Source organism: Symphalangus syndactylus, chromosome 1 (assembly GCF_028878055.3).
Source record: "Symphalangus syndactylus isolate Jambi chromosome 1, NHGRI_mSymSyn1-v2.1_pri, whole genome shotgun sequence".
NCBI lineage: Eukaryota > Metazoa > Chordata > Mammalia > Primates > Hylobatidae > Symphalangus > Symphalangus syndactylus.
In genome coordinates this window covers 58,445,478-58,461,588 of record NC_072423.2, presented here as the reverse complement: position 1 = coordinate 58,461,588, position 16,111 = coordinate 58,445,478, and the positions used below count along the sequence as shown (strand labels likewise).

The 16,111-nt window shown below is 40.6% G+C and overlaps 1 protein-coding gene across 2 annotated transcripts in view; it reads right to left on the bottom strand.

Moving 5' to 3' along the window:
- CDH2 (cadherin 2) overlaps window positions 1–16,111 on the bottom strand; it is a 253,945-nt gene that overhangs the window by 223,614 nt on the left and 14,220 nt on the right. For both annotated transcript variants that reach the window (XM_055235439.2, XM_055235441.2), the window contains exon 2: window positions 1,190–1,301. In XM_055235439.2, the coding sequence (XP_055091414.1) occupies window positions 1,190–1,301 (112 nt within the window). The remainder of the gene's footprint in view (window positions 1–1,189; window positions 1,302–16,111) is intronic.

The following is a 16,111-nucleotide window of genomic DNA, read 5'->3' as shown; positions in this document are numbered from 1 at the left end:
AAACATTCACCCATTAAAATACCATGTAATGAGGCAGGGACAAGAGAATGCCTTAAAAAAATTAAAAATCAACTTCAGAAAGACAGCATAGGTGGGAGCAAATCCTAATTTAAATAGAAATTAAAATAAAATGTAACCTGCACCCAAGAACGTTAGTAGCTAAGAGGCCATTTACATTTCAAAGTCCTCTGTCTATGGTATTCTTAAGTACTATACCACTAAGGTTTGTCGGTGCTGTGGAGACACTTCAATTAAGGCTGTGTGGTAGAGCTCTGTGTAAATTAATTAGTTGAGGTTACACAGATTTTCTAAAAGCAGCTCTCTAAAACAGCCTCAGAGATATGCAAGATTTGTGGGGAATTAAAATTTAAATACAACTTACTAATCAATTCTTCTTGCTTTCACATTTCAATGACATTTTGCATAATAATAAATAAGTCCATGAAAATACTACTAACCAAAATTTTATTTGCTTTCAATTAGAGCTAAAGGAAAGGGCTTTCAATTTTCCTTTTGATACTTAGGTTTTATTTCAGATTTTATCTAGACTTATTGGCAAGAGTTTCCATATGATAACTATAAGGAACTTGATCCATATTTAAATGGGAAATGAGACTATATTTGAAATTCACATATGCTACAACTAAATTAGCTTTCTAGTAATTGCTATAAACAATGTCATAACAAAAATATGAATTTCATACTCTTGCACTGAGACTTTACATGTTAAATTCTTTCAATGTAATTCAGCTATATATTAAAGCTTCACATTTTATCTAATAAAATATTATAATTTCTTTTCTTTAATTCAAAATACTAAGTAATTTTTTGCTGTAAATAAATTTTAAAGCCATTAGAACTAGATGTTTTGTAATTATTCTTCAAAATATTATTCTTTAAAGAAAATGTATATGCAAAAATGGTAATAATCAGTTACATAACGGTTTCTCTGTAAATTAAAAATGGAAGAAATCTGAAGATTTCAAGAGATCAGGAGCCTTCTAATTACGTATATAAGAGATTCATGAGCTCTTCTGTAATCCTAAAATAAAGTCCCTACAGTCTCATCATAGTGATTGTGAAAAATTCATACTTGTTATACAGTAGAAATGATTTAGGCTTTTTTAATGGCTAATTTGTTTCATGAGCATGGACACTGCATGTATAAATATATCTTTTGAGATAGTACCATTGAGAAGAGGCTGTCCTTCATGCACATCCTTCGATAAGACTGCACTGTAAACATCTTCAGGAAATCCAGTCTTGCATAATGCGATTTCACCAGAAGACTCTACAGACGCCTGCAACACAAGAAAAAAAAAAAAAAAATGTGTGCAATGATTGCTACCTCCTTCAACTGAGAAACATTCCACTTGGCATAAAGCCTCATTTTTTCAACTATCTTGAACAAACAACCCTTTTGTTTCCAAGTGCTTACAATTAGAATGTAGAGGGCAAAGGGTTAATCATTTTGATAACTGGAGTAGAAGAAACAAATCCCATTTGTCTAGTCCAGTAAAAGCGAAATAATACACATTCTAGGTTCTTCTAAGGACTGAACATTTCCATTAAAATGCTCATTGTGACTGAAGAACTATCAAGTGGGCGTGGGGTTTGGGGGACAGCCAAATAGTCTTTGGGCTCCACAAATCACCATCACTAACTTAAGTTTTCATGAAAAATGTATGCATTCAAGTATACAGATTTTTATATTTTTAGCTAATTTTCTATAAAGCTGGTTTCAAGATGCCATGTTCATTTAAAAATAAAATTATAATATACTTACAACAGTGGGACAGATAATATTTTATACCAAGTAAAACCAAAACTATATATTTATTTCTATAATTTGAAGGACAATGATACCATGTTTTTACACTTAAAATTAGAAAGTAACCAAGTATCTGTCATTTTCTATATCATCATATGCACAGTTAATTTACTCAGTGTGCTTAAAACTCAGTCATACCTACTACTGTCTAGCTAACCCTCCAAGTTAGTTTCCCTACTTCTTTCAGCCCTAGTGACACAATTGGAGGACAGTTAGCCCTCAGCAGAGCTCCTGTAGCATCTGCATTAATTATAGGAAACCCTACCATGTACTAATTGGGATTCAAATACAGAGGAAGGATGAGTAGAATGAGGCTACCCAATGAAGGGATTCCAGTGGCCACAGGGACAGCAGCGACAGCATTAGGGACAGTCCACCCTAGTGAGAACCAGAAATTGAGAGGAAGAAGAAGGGAAGTCCCAGAAACAGAGAGATCTCGGAACAACTGTCTGGATGAAGCAATGCAGTGCAGCTTCATAATTAAATGACTACCTGAATTATGCATGTGAAATTTTGCAAATACTAATGTTGCAAAAATCTAGACCAATCTAATAAACTGTTCTTTTCAAATCCAAGAAAATAAGAAATAAATTTAAACAGTATTAAATATCACAGTATTTATTCTCAAAAAATTATTAGGAGCAACAGTGAGATACTAGTTCAGGCCCATCAAATGAGTAAGCAGTTTTAAGTCTGTTATGTGCAAGAAAGGGCTGTATCAAATGAAGAATAAAGAAGAACCAGTCCTCTAAAAAGGTGTGAGTGGAAGCTGGTACAGCCACCTTGGCATATATTTTGGCAAACTCTAGTAAAGATGAATGTGGATATATCCTTCCTATTCCTAGGGAAATATTACCCCACATGAGTGCTCCAGTTGACATATGCAGGAATGTCCACTGAAACATGACTGTAATAGCAGAGATTCTGTACACGTCCATCAAAAGAAGAATGGACTGATACATCATCACAAAGCCAAAAGAAGAAAACAACATTAAAATGGAAGAACTAGAACTACATTTATCCAAAGGGCTACATCTCAGAGGCAAACTAAAAACAAGTTCCATGTATGATTAAGATATAAATTTAATTATAAATCAACCTAAAGATGACTATTCAGTAAGTTCAGAAACCCATTTGTGTGACATCCCAAATTCAGACTGAAGACAAGGCACAGTGAAGTATAAAATCTCGCAAAAAAAAAAAAAAAAAAGTAGAAATCATGACTGATGATTCCACTTATATAAAATTTAAACACAAAAGATAACGTAATGTTTTGAACACATACTTATGTAAGAAGAAAAGGAAAACAGCATAGTGATAAACATGAAATTTAGGATAGTGGTTACCCCAGGGGAAGGAAAACTAGGAAAGGCATCAGGAAAGATTGTACAAGTGGCTTCAATTTTATCTGTAATAATTCATTTCTTTCAAAAAGACTGAAGGAAACCAGGTAAAATGTAAAGATCTGCATAGACACATAGCTACAAATTACAGTATTCACCTCACAAACTATCTGCTCTACATATTTCATAATGAAAAAGAGAAAATATCAGAAACCAATTGAGAAATAAGAAGTGAGGCTTCCGACACCCATCAAGTTTGGGACACTGGGAGACAGTCTGATACTTGACGCGTGTAAACATCCAGATACTGTCCATGCCCGGCACAGTGCAGGCACTGAGTGAAGGAAAGCTTTTGCTTTTAGCTAACCCAAACAAACACAGGGAACTCCCCAGTTTGCCATATAAAATGGACAAATGTGTTGTAAACCTGTGTCCCATCAACATGTTAGGGGTCTGCCTCTTCACCCTTCTAGCCCAGACTTCTAAGAGCAGTGAGGCATGGCAGGTGCCAGCCCAGGACAGGTCAGGCCAGAGCCCAGAAACGCAGTGGCCAGAAGCCAGCGATGCAAGGCACAGAGCAGACAGGGGTCACATTTCAAATGGGGGCATTCAGGGTAGTAGAGTATGTGGGTTTGTGGGTAAGAACTCAGAGATCAAGGAAGTCTCAAGACTAGAGGAAAACCGTAAGCTTTTATTCAATCTTGTTTCCCAGTGGATCTGCCCTAAGGTAGGAGAATCGGCAGCACCAAGTTCCTGGTCCAAACCCACAGAAATAGGACTTCAAGGCCACATCGAAGCTGTCAGGAAGACAGTGAATGTTTACCTCTGTGTTTTGTTCTCTGCCTTATTTCAGAAAAGGGACCTTCTGTCCTCAATGTGCTGCCCCTTACTAAACGTCTCCATGCTCATTTTCCTCATGTAAAAAAGGGTACCGACCAGCCAGGCTGGCCATGAGAATTATTGAATAAATGTTTTTAAAGCACATCTCTAACAAATACTGACTACTAATATTAAATATCCATGGAAGTCATGTCATACTTTCAATAATTTCATATTCATCTTAAATAGCTGAAACTTTTCTAAATTCTTCTTCCTCAAGACAAAACAGATCCACAAAATAATATAATCCTGGGTCCACAATACTAATCTATAATGTATTTTCTTAAAAACAATCTCCATAAAATTATTAAAATATATATTCTCCCTATTTATTTCCTCTCTTAACTTTCAGTCAAAAAGTAGCAAAGTTAACAAGTTCAAAAAACAAACAGGAAGCACTCAAATGAATACAAGCTCCCAACTGGACATAGTGGAGGCTTACTTTGCACCAAGCACTGTGCTGGTGAATCAGTATCTTATTCAATTCTCCCTGCAACCCTACAAGGCTGTGGCTGATACCAGATATGAGACTGCAGGAGACCAAGAGCTGATGAGCAGAATCCCCTCAGGGGGGCTGACTGCACTGTGGTGGTAATCCTTGTTGGGCATTGGAGGTTCTCTGGTCTAACCCATAGGCTAATGCCTGAATGTTCTACAACAGTAGCTCTCAATAAGGGACAATTTTGCTCCCCAGGGGACATCTGTCAATGTGCTGACACATTTTTAGCTGTCAAAACCGCGAGGGGGTGCTACCGGCTACTAGTGGCTACTGGCTCTCAGTTGGTTTCTGGTATTTTCTCTTTTTCATTATAAAATACGTAGAGCAGGGAAGTCACTAACCATTATACAACACACAGCACAGCATCCCTAACAAAGGAGTGCCAAGCTCAAAATGTCAACAGAGCCAAGGTTAAGAAAACCTTTTCTACAGCAACACATGAAAAAGAGGTATCTACCTACCCATTAACACTCCTATCCGTATGAAGATCACTGTCTGCTCAAGTAGCCTCATCACTCTTGGAACATCCTGCATCCCAGAAAGCCAAAACCCAGCCCCTGAGGCTTACTCCCACATAAAGTCATCACTCTGCCAGGCCTAGGATGAAATTCTGGAACTTCCAAGAGGAGAAGGACGAATCCTACCCTCAACAAGATATCTGTGGGTATGAGGAGGAGGTTGTGAATAACATACATTTCCCTAATATTTGAATGGTGCATGGGTTGGCAAGCTTTTTCTGTAAAGAGTAAACTAAGTATTTCAGGCTTTGTAGTCCACAGGATCTCTGCTGAAACTACTCAATCTGCTGCTGTTGTGCAAAAGCAGTCATAGACAATCAGTATATAAATGAACATGGCTGTGTTCATTCTAATAAAACTTCATGTACCCTGAAATTTGAATTTCATTCCATTTTCAAGTCTTGAAAGATAGTCTTCTTCTTTTTCTTGCTAAAAAGCATTTGAAAATGTAAAAAATATTCTTGGCCAGACAAAAATAATGGCAGCAGGAGTGTAGTTTGCAGATCCCTGGAATAGTGTGTTAAGTTTTGTATCACACTGTTATCTCACTTAATTCTCACAATAGGCCCCTTAAGAGGGGGCTAAACTATCTGCATTTTGCTAATGAGCAAATAGATTCTCACATAGAGGTACAGTGAAATACCCAAGACCTCACATCCAAGAGAGAAAGAGGCAGGATTCAAACTCTGTAGTCTTTCCAAGCACAACAAATAATTACAATACAATCTTTCAAGAAACATGTACTGAGTGTTCATTTGCCACTGGAAACAGAAAACAAGATACAGCCCCTGCCCTTAAGGAGCTCAAGACTTCATGTGGGAGGTTAAGATATGCAGAGGATATGAGCAAAGCCCAGGGCAGGGAATCTGGGGGCTTCCCAAGCAGAGAGCTGGAGTAGCAAGGCGCTAGAGGGTGGCAGGAAAGCGATCCTAGGCAGTCACTGCTTGAACTAAAATAAGGCAGCAAGAAACAGCATACTGCCTGGGGAATAACAATGAGTTCAGTGTCGCTGGAGTCCAAGAAGCAAGGCAGGATGTCAAAAGTTGAGGCCGGAGAGTTAGACAGGGTTAGATCACAAATGGTTGGGGGCTTGGGGTTATCCTGTTGGCTGGGGGAGCCAGGGACAGATTTTAAGCACAGATCGAATGCATCTGACAGAGAATTCTCTGATAGTTTTGTGGGAAATGTGTGTGTGATAGGGGATGACAAGTGACAACTGGGAGACAAGCTAGGACACAGACCTGAGTCAGGGCAGGGGCTGCAAGGAATGAAAAAGGGGCAGATTTTGTCAATACCAAGATAGTTAAGATCGATAGGGCCTTCTGAGGCAGGGACTCACTGGGGGAGGGAGGGGAAGAAATGATGCCTTCCCTCATGTTTCCAGCTGAGTGGCTGTGAACACAGGTGCCACAAGTAGGAAAAATAATCGCAAAACTATAACGTCAGGAACAAAGTGCTAAAGAAGCAGAAAGAATGGGATGATAAATCTGTCTGTGGAAGTCAAGGAAGACTCCATAGCTGAAGTGACATTTAGGCTCTGACTTTAAAGATGATTAAAAATTTGCCAGGAGAAAGGGGGGAAGTGGAAAAGGGCATTCCAGGCAAAAGGTACAGCAGAACAAAGCCCCTGGTGATTTATGTTGAGCTTGTAGTCCACCAAAACCACCCTGATCTTTTTTTCCCAGGCAACTGTTAAGTTATGGCTTCCTCTTCTATTATCTTTGCTGCTGATTTTGGGTCCTTAGGGGGAGCAACTTATATTTAACCCTCCAAAATTTGGTCTCAATAAATTAATAATTCCAGCTGGCTTTAGTCATTCCTTCCAGCTTTATGTATCAAGAAAGTCTAATGAGATACCCCAAAGTCTTCATATAGATGCTACTTAGATGCTAAAAACAGGGTATGTCACATGCCCAGACATGGTTTGGGGAAATTTGCCCGGGGGCAACACCCCCCAACCCCCCGGGGCCCTAAGCCCTGAGCTCTTAAGAAGAGCAGAGTGACTGCAGCATGAACTCCCAACAGGTCAGACTGCCTGGCTTCAAATCCCAGTCCCACGGATACTATCTGCCAGACCTCTGAGAAGAAACAGTTCCCCATCTGTACAACAAGTGTACTAAAGATAGCACCAACTCATAGGGCAGATGAGAGGATTAAATGAGTTAATATGTGTAAAGCACTTAGGATAGTGTCTGGCACATGGTTATTCAATGTCTTAGCTATTTGTCATCACAGTATTAATACTATTGGGGCAACATGAATCCAACTCATGGTACATCTGCCATACAGGCCGGTAGGTCTCAAACTTACTCAACACAGCAAGCAATCTGGGACATTTGTTTAAAATACAGATTCTTGGGTCCTAGCCCAAGACTCATCAAAACAGACTCTCAAGAGGCGTGATGGATAAATCTGTGTATTTAACAAGTGCCTGTGCTGCAAGTGGTGGCCACACATCCAGCCCTTATCTTTACCTCTGGAAATCTTTCTGAACGTTCTCAAAACAGCACAGCTACCTTTTGACCCTAGTCTTCAAACCCAATAGCTTAGCAACAACAAAAAGGAGTAATGAAACCATGATTTTTCTGTTCTTAATCCCATGCTCTCTTCTCTTTATTCTGAAAACTACACCTTCTTGATTTTGAATTTGTTTTGCTTTGAACAGAGCATTACCCCATCCCCAGTCCTTTAGCAATTCTCCTCTTCTGCACAATTCCTCAAGGATGACAAGCAGTCAGCAAGTCCTCTCGGCCCACCACTGCGAAATTCACGCTGGTCAGAGGATCTGAACTCATTTAGTGCTGCTCTGTGCTCTTGCACAATCAGCTCACCTATCTTGAGTTTCAATTTCCTCTTACAAGTATTTGCTCTACTCTTCCCAGGCTGAAGATCGACCTCCTTGTCTAGAGAGGACAGAAGTGTAATAAGAGTTGAGGAGTTCTGCTTGCCTGTGAGTATCAGTCCCTCTGTTCCAGTTCTGCACTCGCAGGGACGTTGTTTTTGTTCTTGTTCAAATTCTTCCACGGTCTCAATGCTGTGAGCTTTAAAGCCAAGTACACTACTCTTTTCGGTTCCCGTTCCCATTATTCTTTTTCATAGTCATCCTTGGTCACTCGATCTGCTTTCCAATTTCCTCCAAGTCACTCCTAAATCCAAGCTCTTAAATATTCCATGTGGAATCACCATGGACAGACTTCAGTTGCCTTGCCTCCTCATTCTCTTCCTCATTAAGATCATTTATTACTGGCTAAAAATTTCACCTCCGAAAGCAGCCTAAACCTAAGGAAATCATAACTTTTCTTTCTGGCTCTGAAGACTGCCTAACCAAAACCTGGACTAAGTTAGTTATCATAAACTCTTAAATGTAATCCATTGGATGTCAGATTAAAACACTGATCTCTTACTTTTTCCCTATCAGAGATTCCATGGTCACAATCTTGTAACAATTACATTATTGTTTGGGAGATTACCAAATGCAGTCAAGAAAGCTGAGGCCTTCTTTCGCGTTATGTTTGCTCCCCTGATTCCTTGTGGAAATAAGGGCAATAATGGGTGGGACTGGGTTAAGACTGAGAACTCTGCAGCAAACCTGCTCAGGTTTAAATCCAGCCTCCACCATCTACTACCTGTGTGACCTTGGCAAGCCATGTAACCTCATCTGTACTTCAGCTTCCTCCTCTGTAATAATAATAGCTAAACTACACGTCTTTAGGATTGTTGTGAATACAAAGGCTTAAAAAACAATACGTGATTCACCACAGGACAAGGGTTAGCTATTATGATGCTGGTATTGTTTTGATTGTGGAGACTTTTATCTCTGTTCTGTAAGTAACTGAGAAATATTTTAAAATTATTTTATGAAGAAGGAATACCATAAAGAAATCAAGCCTGCAAAGAAACGGACAATTCACTCACAAACAAGGACAAAAGACGCACAAGTGGAATTCCCTTCATGGTATGTGATTTGTGGGTTGGGGGATGGAGCCGCAGTACAGGGAGGGTGACAACTATGGTAATACTTTTATTATGCGGTTATGTCTTCCAAATGACATAAGCGAACATAAACAGTTAATGAAGACACTGTTAACATGGTTAGTTGAGTACATGGTGATAGAGTAATGAAACTGTTCAAGAACATTCGGCATGACTAATTTTTTTATTTTTTAATCCAATTTCTCACCAATTACAGTTGCCAGATTCTCGACATCTCACAGGATTCCATCCATGATGTTGGGGGCTACGTTAAGAAGATTATTCAAGAGCTACTGCCACTCTTCAAGATTTTCTCTGTGTCAGTAATGCCACTGATGGCACTTTGAATTTCACATCCCTGCAAAAATGCTTAAAACGTGCAGAAGTTTAACCCTGAACAGCTGCAATATTTTTGTTTTGTCGAGTACCATTCTGGAAGGAGATTATCTTGTCTTGCATGGGTTTTTTTAACTCTTTCTTGCCTTCATGATGTGCTCTAGACCAGCTTAGGTTCAATGAATACCACACTGAGGCCACACATTTGCCCCATCTGACCGCCTAGTAATTTTCATCTTTACTTTAATTATCTTATTAGGATGTGTCCTTGAGTATCTCTAGTATCAGTATTTTTAGTTTTCTCATTGTCATTTCTTTTAATCAAGTAAAGACAAACAGAATAGGCAAAAATAGCATTGATGCTGGCACAGGAACCTGCAAACTGTTGAAACTGAACTCTTAGCTAAAAGGCAGCACCACAATACAAGAGTTTGATGGACAAAAATCTGGGTCAAAATCTGGGTCTGCATACAAAATGTGGTATAGAATGTCACCTTCCCAGGAGTAGAACCTATCAAGCCTTAAGACAATATGAAAACATACATCGAGTGACATCCACATAGACCTCTGTGAAATCTCAAATCTCCTCTGCTCAAGTGAGAAGAGGCTTCCTAGGCTTCCAGGCTTCCTTGAGTAGAGTCTCAAAAGATAGACAGGAGCTTACCATGAAGTGGATGCTTAATGTAACAGGTAGTAACAATGTACCTACTGATTTAATTGGCAGGTAAAAAGCTAATACTATCATTAGATAATGGCCCAGGCAGCTGTGCAATTAAACTGTCAGGAAAAGTTCCAGAAGTCCCTGTGGCATTCCAGGAGAGATGGCCAATCATGGCTCAGATTGATTCTGTCCCGTCAATTCATTACACTCAGCAGAGACTGCAACACGCTTATACTCAAAATGTTATCAAACAGTATAGCACTTGGCATTAGACTGTGTTTATAATGAACTTGGAAATTCATTCAACTAAATACACTCAATATCAGTGACTGCAAATATTTACTGAGTGCTTAATATGTGCCAAAAAGCATGCTACAATGCTTTCCATGCATCTTAAATAGTCCTCACAATAACCCTATGAGGTAGATGCTGTTAGTACGCCATTTTGCAGGCAAGGAAACTAACTTAAAGAAAACTGCCCTAAGTCATTTAGTTAGTCAATTTAGGGACACTATTCAAACCGGCATCAAAAGGCCTTGGGGATTACCCTTAACCCAACCACTACAACTTCCATTAGGAAGCACTCACATACATTGACACATAGTACCTAACTGGCTAAGGGCTGGAAATTGTCCTATATGAATTGAGACTAAGTTAAAAATCTGCCTGCCGCCATAATAAACTTTCTCCTAAAATATGATTCTCACATATGATATGTGATATATGCTAATAAAACAATTTCAATGTTTCTGTTCACTACGGAAAAATTTAGGAAAAAAAAGACTTCAGGGAAAACTTTTTTAAACATTTTGTTTTAAGTCCTCCAAATCAAAGCCTCACACCCCCCAGCCCAAACTCTTCTAAAAGTATACATGGAAAGTTATCAGTCAATAGCTATCATGGCTAGTATGTTAATTTTCAGAGGTGATATTGATGAAGGAATAATTATAGTCTATAATGAACTCTTTATACACTTTATTTGCTCTGGAGTCCCCTGTATTCATGTACAATTAGGCCCATTTCATAAAACCTGGAGCATGGTTTCACTTTTTAAAAATGGTTACAGATGTTTACAGTCCCCATAACTCTGATTTAATTTGAGTAGCTGGCCATAGTGATGATTTATGTAATTCTGAGTCCCTGATAAGATAAACACAACCCAATTATAGCATTATTCTTGTGAGAAAACAACATTCAAGGCACAGCTTCCAGAAATGCATTGCAGTGAAAGGAGGCATAACGCCAGAGTTCAAAGCCTTTCCTGAACTTATTCTGGAAGCAGCACCCCATCCAGTGGTGTTCTAATAGATCAAGCAATAAAGAAATAAATCTCCAAGCCCTGCAGGCTGAGAGGTTACAGAGCTAATATCGTCAGTTCCAGTTTCAACTCAAGGGCGAAGGACAAGCATTGTCCACCCATGGATATCTTGGGTGACTGAAGTTTGGCATCTGGATAGTTTCACAGTGTAACCCATAGAGGAAATGCTTCTTCCCTTCCTGATGCTTCTTTCTATGGGAAGGTGCTCTGCTAACTCTCACAGTCCCAGTGCTTTCCACTGCCCAGTCAGTCTTACCCTGAATGGCAATTCTTAAAATATGGTCCGAGGAGTGGACTCCTAGGAGTTCCCACGACCCTCCCAGGGGATCCAAAATCAAATCCACTTCCATAATATTACAACATATTTGCCCTTTTCACTCTCATTATCTCACAAGTGTAAAGTGAAGTTTTCCAGAGGCTATGTTATGTGTGATACCTTAACAGAGAAAATTCAGAAGCAGACATGAAAAACCAGCTATCTTCTTATTGAGCCAGACATTAAAGACACTGCAAAATGTAAAGGCACAATGCTACTCTTCCCACTAATCTTGTTTTTCTCTTTTGGAAAATACAGTAATTTTTCATAAAAATTGTTATTTATGTTACACATACAACTGGTTTACTATTTTAAATAAATTAAATAAATATATAATTTTTTCAGTTTAAATTCTCTATGGTAAACAGCGATAGATATTCTCTACAATAGAAAAACTCATTGAAGAACTCAATAATTTTTTAAGCATGTAAAAGAGTCCTGAGACTAAAAAGTTTGTAAAATGTTATGCTAAAGAGAGAGGGATGGACCAAACTTACCCGAAGCCTGCATTTGAAAGAATAATCTGAGCAGCTGGTGCCCAACTCTGTCCCCTACTCCGCCCATCTGGGAGTCACAGGTCCACAGAAAACTAGCTTGGTGATCTCATTTTCCATGCTGGGAGTTCACAGATTCCCTGCAGCAATCTGGCAGTGGAAGGAAGCGGGCATGTCTTTGAAATTCTGGGATTCTGGGATTCAGTGTAAGGGGGACATGCCAATAGATGAAGGCCACGCCTGCCAGCCTAGTGCTTATCAGGACTACGGTGGTATTTTCCTTTCGTATTTTCTGATTCTTCTGGCTTACATTTCCCTCGGTTCAGAATTCAAGACAGGGAGGACAGGTCCTATTTACTGGACCCTTTCAAAGACTTCAGCACTCGGTGAACTATCTGGGGATCCTGAGAAATAAAAAAGGAGTCCAATGTAGGGGAAGAAAATACTCATGGAGGAACCTGGGCTTCTGGCAGTGGGAAAAGGGTGCTTTACTCAGGACCTGGAATTTTTTTTTTTTTTTGAAAGGCAGTCTCACTCTGTCACCCAGGCTGGAGTGCAGTGGTATAATCTCAGCTCACTGCAACCTTCGCCTCCCCGGCTCAAGCAATTCTCCTGCCTCAGCCTCCTAAGTAGCTGGGACTACAGGTGTCCTCCACCACGCCCAGCTAATTTTTGTATTTTTAGTAGAGACAGGGTTTCGCCATGTTGGCCAGGCTGGTCTCCAACTCCTGACCTCAGGTGATCCACCCACCTCAGCCTCCCAAAGTGCTGGGATTACAGGTGTGAGCCACCGCGCCTGGCCCCCTGCACTTTTTTTTTTTAACTTGGTGGTTTACAGCCTTGATTGTGTAGGGTGGCTGGTTTTTATAGTTGGAGAGGTGGCTTTTAACATCAAAAGGCTTAAATTCCTAAACCACAGGGTATTTTGACCTTGATGCTTGACCACCACTTAGGGTAGCTTATCTCCAGGAAATTGATAGCTGTTTAAGAGGTAGCGCCTCAAGAAAAAAATAAAAAAAAAAAAAAAACAGCAGGACCTCAGGAAAGACTATAGGCCAAGGATCCTAGAATAGAAAAGAGGCAGGATGCATAGTGACCTTAGCCCAATGGTGAACAATTTGGGTGAGGGATGCCACAATTTGGGTGAAGGCTGCCGCAATTTGGCCTTGGCAATGGCCTAAGGTAGTTCAGGACTCTGGAAGTGCTGAGGGGCCTCAGCTTGAACAAGCTGAGGGGCATAAAAAGAGGATTACTTCGACATCTACTGCCTAAAGACTAGTCAATGAGCAATGTTTGTTATTTTTTAATAACACTGAGTTCAAGAACACTAGCAAGGGTCTCACTGGGGCAAGGTGGGGACAGCGTGGATTCTGACAGCTCGACCACTGGCTCAAGGGTCAGCCTCCACCAAGTGGTCTGGATGGTCTTTACAAGTGAACAAGAAATCTTCCCTTGACGCAGCCTTCTTTAGCCAAAGCAACTCCATAGTAAATGGCAGAGAAAGAGCCAGTGGGGCCTGAGTCTGAAAACACCTGTTCCACCAGTCAACCACCAGACCAAACCCAACGTGGTGATAACACTGGGCTGTCAGATCCAAGGGACACGAAGGGAAAGTCTCAAAGGGAAAGGAGGTTTGAACAGGCTGGCTGCAAACCAAAACCCAACTGGGGAGAGGCTCCCAGTGGGAGGTTGTTTAGCACTTCCTATTTACCATTTGGGGTACCTCATGCATACTGGGTTTTCTTTCAGAAAGCTGGCATCTGAGATACTGTCACCTAGCACAAGGTTCAGAAATGTCCGATGGTCCTTGTCTTTCTTGAGGTGCCTTTTTTCTCATACAGCATATTCAGTATCTTTATGTTTCCACTTCCCCCTTTCAACTTGGTTTAGTTCAAAGCCTTCAGATTACAGACAAGAGGCTTAGACTGACCAGCATCCAGGAAAGGTTAAAATGAAGAATGTTTTCTCTGCCCGCTATCAGTACATCCCTCACATACCACGAGCTCTCTACTGTGCTCTTTGGAACACTGAGAAACAATTTCGCCTGGATGATTCTTCCAGGAGCAGAGCCTGGTTTGCTTTCTAACTTTGAAAACTGTTAAGACTATTGCTGTGATCATCATTTGGTTTGGGAACTCTTTAAAAAGTAAAGCTGGTCGGGCGCAGTGGTCACGCCTGTAATCCCAGCACTTTGGGAGGCCAAGGCAGGCAGATCACCTAAGGTCAGGAGTTCGAGACCAGCCTGGCCAACACGGTGAAACCCCATCTCTACCAAAAAATACAAAAATTAGCTGGGCATGTTGGCGCACACCTGTAGTCCCAGCTACTTGGGAGGCTGAGGCAGGAAAATAGTTTGAAGCTGGGAGGAGGAGAATGCAGTGAGCCAAGACTGCATCACTGCACTCCAGCCTGGGTGACAGAGTGAAATCCAGTCTCAAAAAAAAAAAAAAAAAAAATCTTCCAAGACTTCAAGAAGTTGGGAATAAGTCTGTCCTGACAAGATGCCCATCTCGCCCTCTGAGGGGAGTTGCCACATTTTGGAATAAGCACACCCTTGATGACTAAGAACATGAGCTCCATAGTCAATCCAAAATTTGGGGACCGTCAGAGTGTAACCCTCATCCTCTACTTCCATGTAGTGGGAGCTTTGGCCAACTTAGATAAAATGAGTGGGCATACAGAGCCCAGGCTCTTCATCACCTTTTTTTTCTGTCAGAGCCACGCCACCTATGTCATGCAAATATTGTTAAGCTATAGGTCTATAAGCTTCGACAGATGGGAGCACTGTCAAAGATGGGAGGCCAAGGGTAACTAAATCTGAGATGTGAAAGATTTAAGCCACATTCTCTAACCTTGTCTTTATCAGTAATAAATGTTGTAATTTTGGTTCTCTATCTACTGATTCTTTTGTCTTATTTGTCCAGAACTGAAATAGATAAGGAGCATTATTGCTTAGGTCCCTTCAAAGACAACAAAATTATCTACAAAGTCTCAATCTTACTGAATACTCAAAGGCCAAGGCTAAACGATCAAAAAGAAGTCGGTCCAAATAACATTGTTAAACTGCCAGCAGGGCCTCAGGCCCACTAGGATGTCTCTGTGCTGAGTTTGAGGCACTCAACCAAGACCCTTCATGTATTTAGGGGAGCACAATTGCTTGGAACAGAAGGTCACATGTGCCCTTAGATTGCTGGGTGAGTACAGAACTGGGCCAAGGTGGGGTGAGGCCAGGAGAAAGAGAGTGATTCACAGAAAGAACTATCAACAGCTCATGAGACACTTGCATCTCCGAGTCACCACCAAGAAGCTGCATGCCCAGCGGCAGAAACCGCCTGCTTCTTTGGTAGCCTATCCTGCATCTGGCTCAATCTGTTAGATTTTCCCATTCTTAAGCCGAGTTTGCTCCATGAAACTGAGATGTTTTAAATCCTCATTCTGAAGTCCAAATCCTCTTTTAGGCAACAATCCTTCAAAGTCCAGAACAGACTAATCTTGCTCCCACTGGGTCCATTCTTTTGCAGACTTTCAAGGAACTGGCCAAGTTGTTATCAGGAAAGTAAAGCACTGTTAAAGCCCTGGCCGGCCACCTCACAGCAGTGTGCCTTCAGGTGAGTGGGTTCAGCCAATCTCTGTTCAGACATCTGTAAGATGGATAATGATAATAACGTCTACCTATTGCAGAGGATTGATGTGAGGATTATATGAAAATGCAGGTCAAGTGCTTGGCCTGGCTCATAGTAAGCACTCAGTAAATATTAATCCCCTGTGTTGGCTATCTAGAAGGTTCTCAATGCTTCAAAACACACCTACATAAGCCATGACTGAAAATGTTAGGTGAAGAGAATGAGCAACACACAGCAAGGCCAAGATACGGACAAGTTACGAACTTCATCCAACAGGCTAGTGTTCATACAGACACTTTGAAGCAAACCAAAATGTCAAAA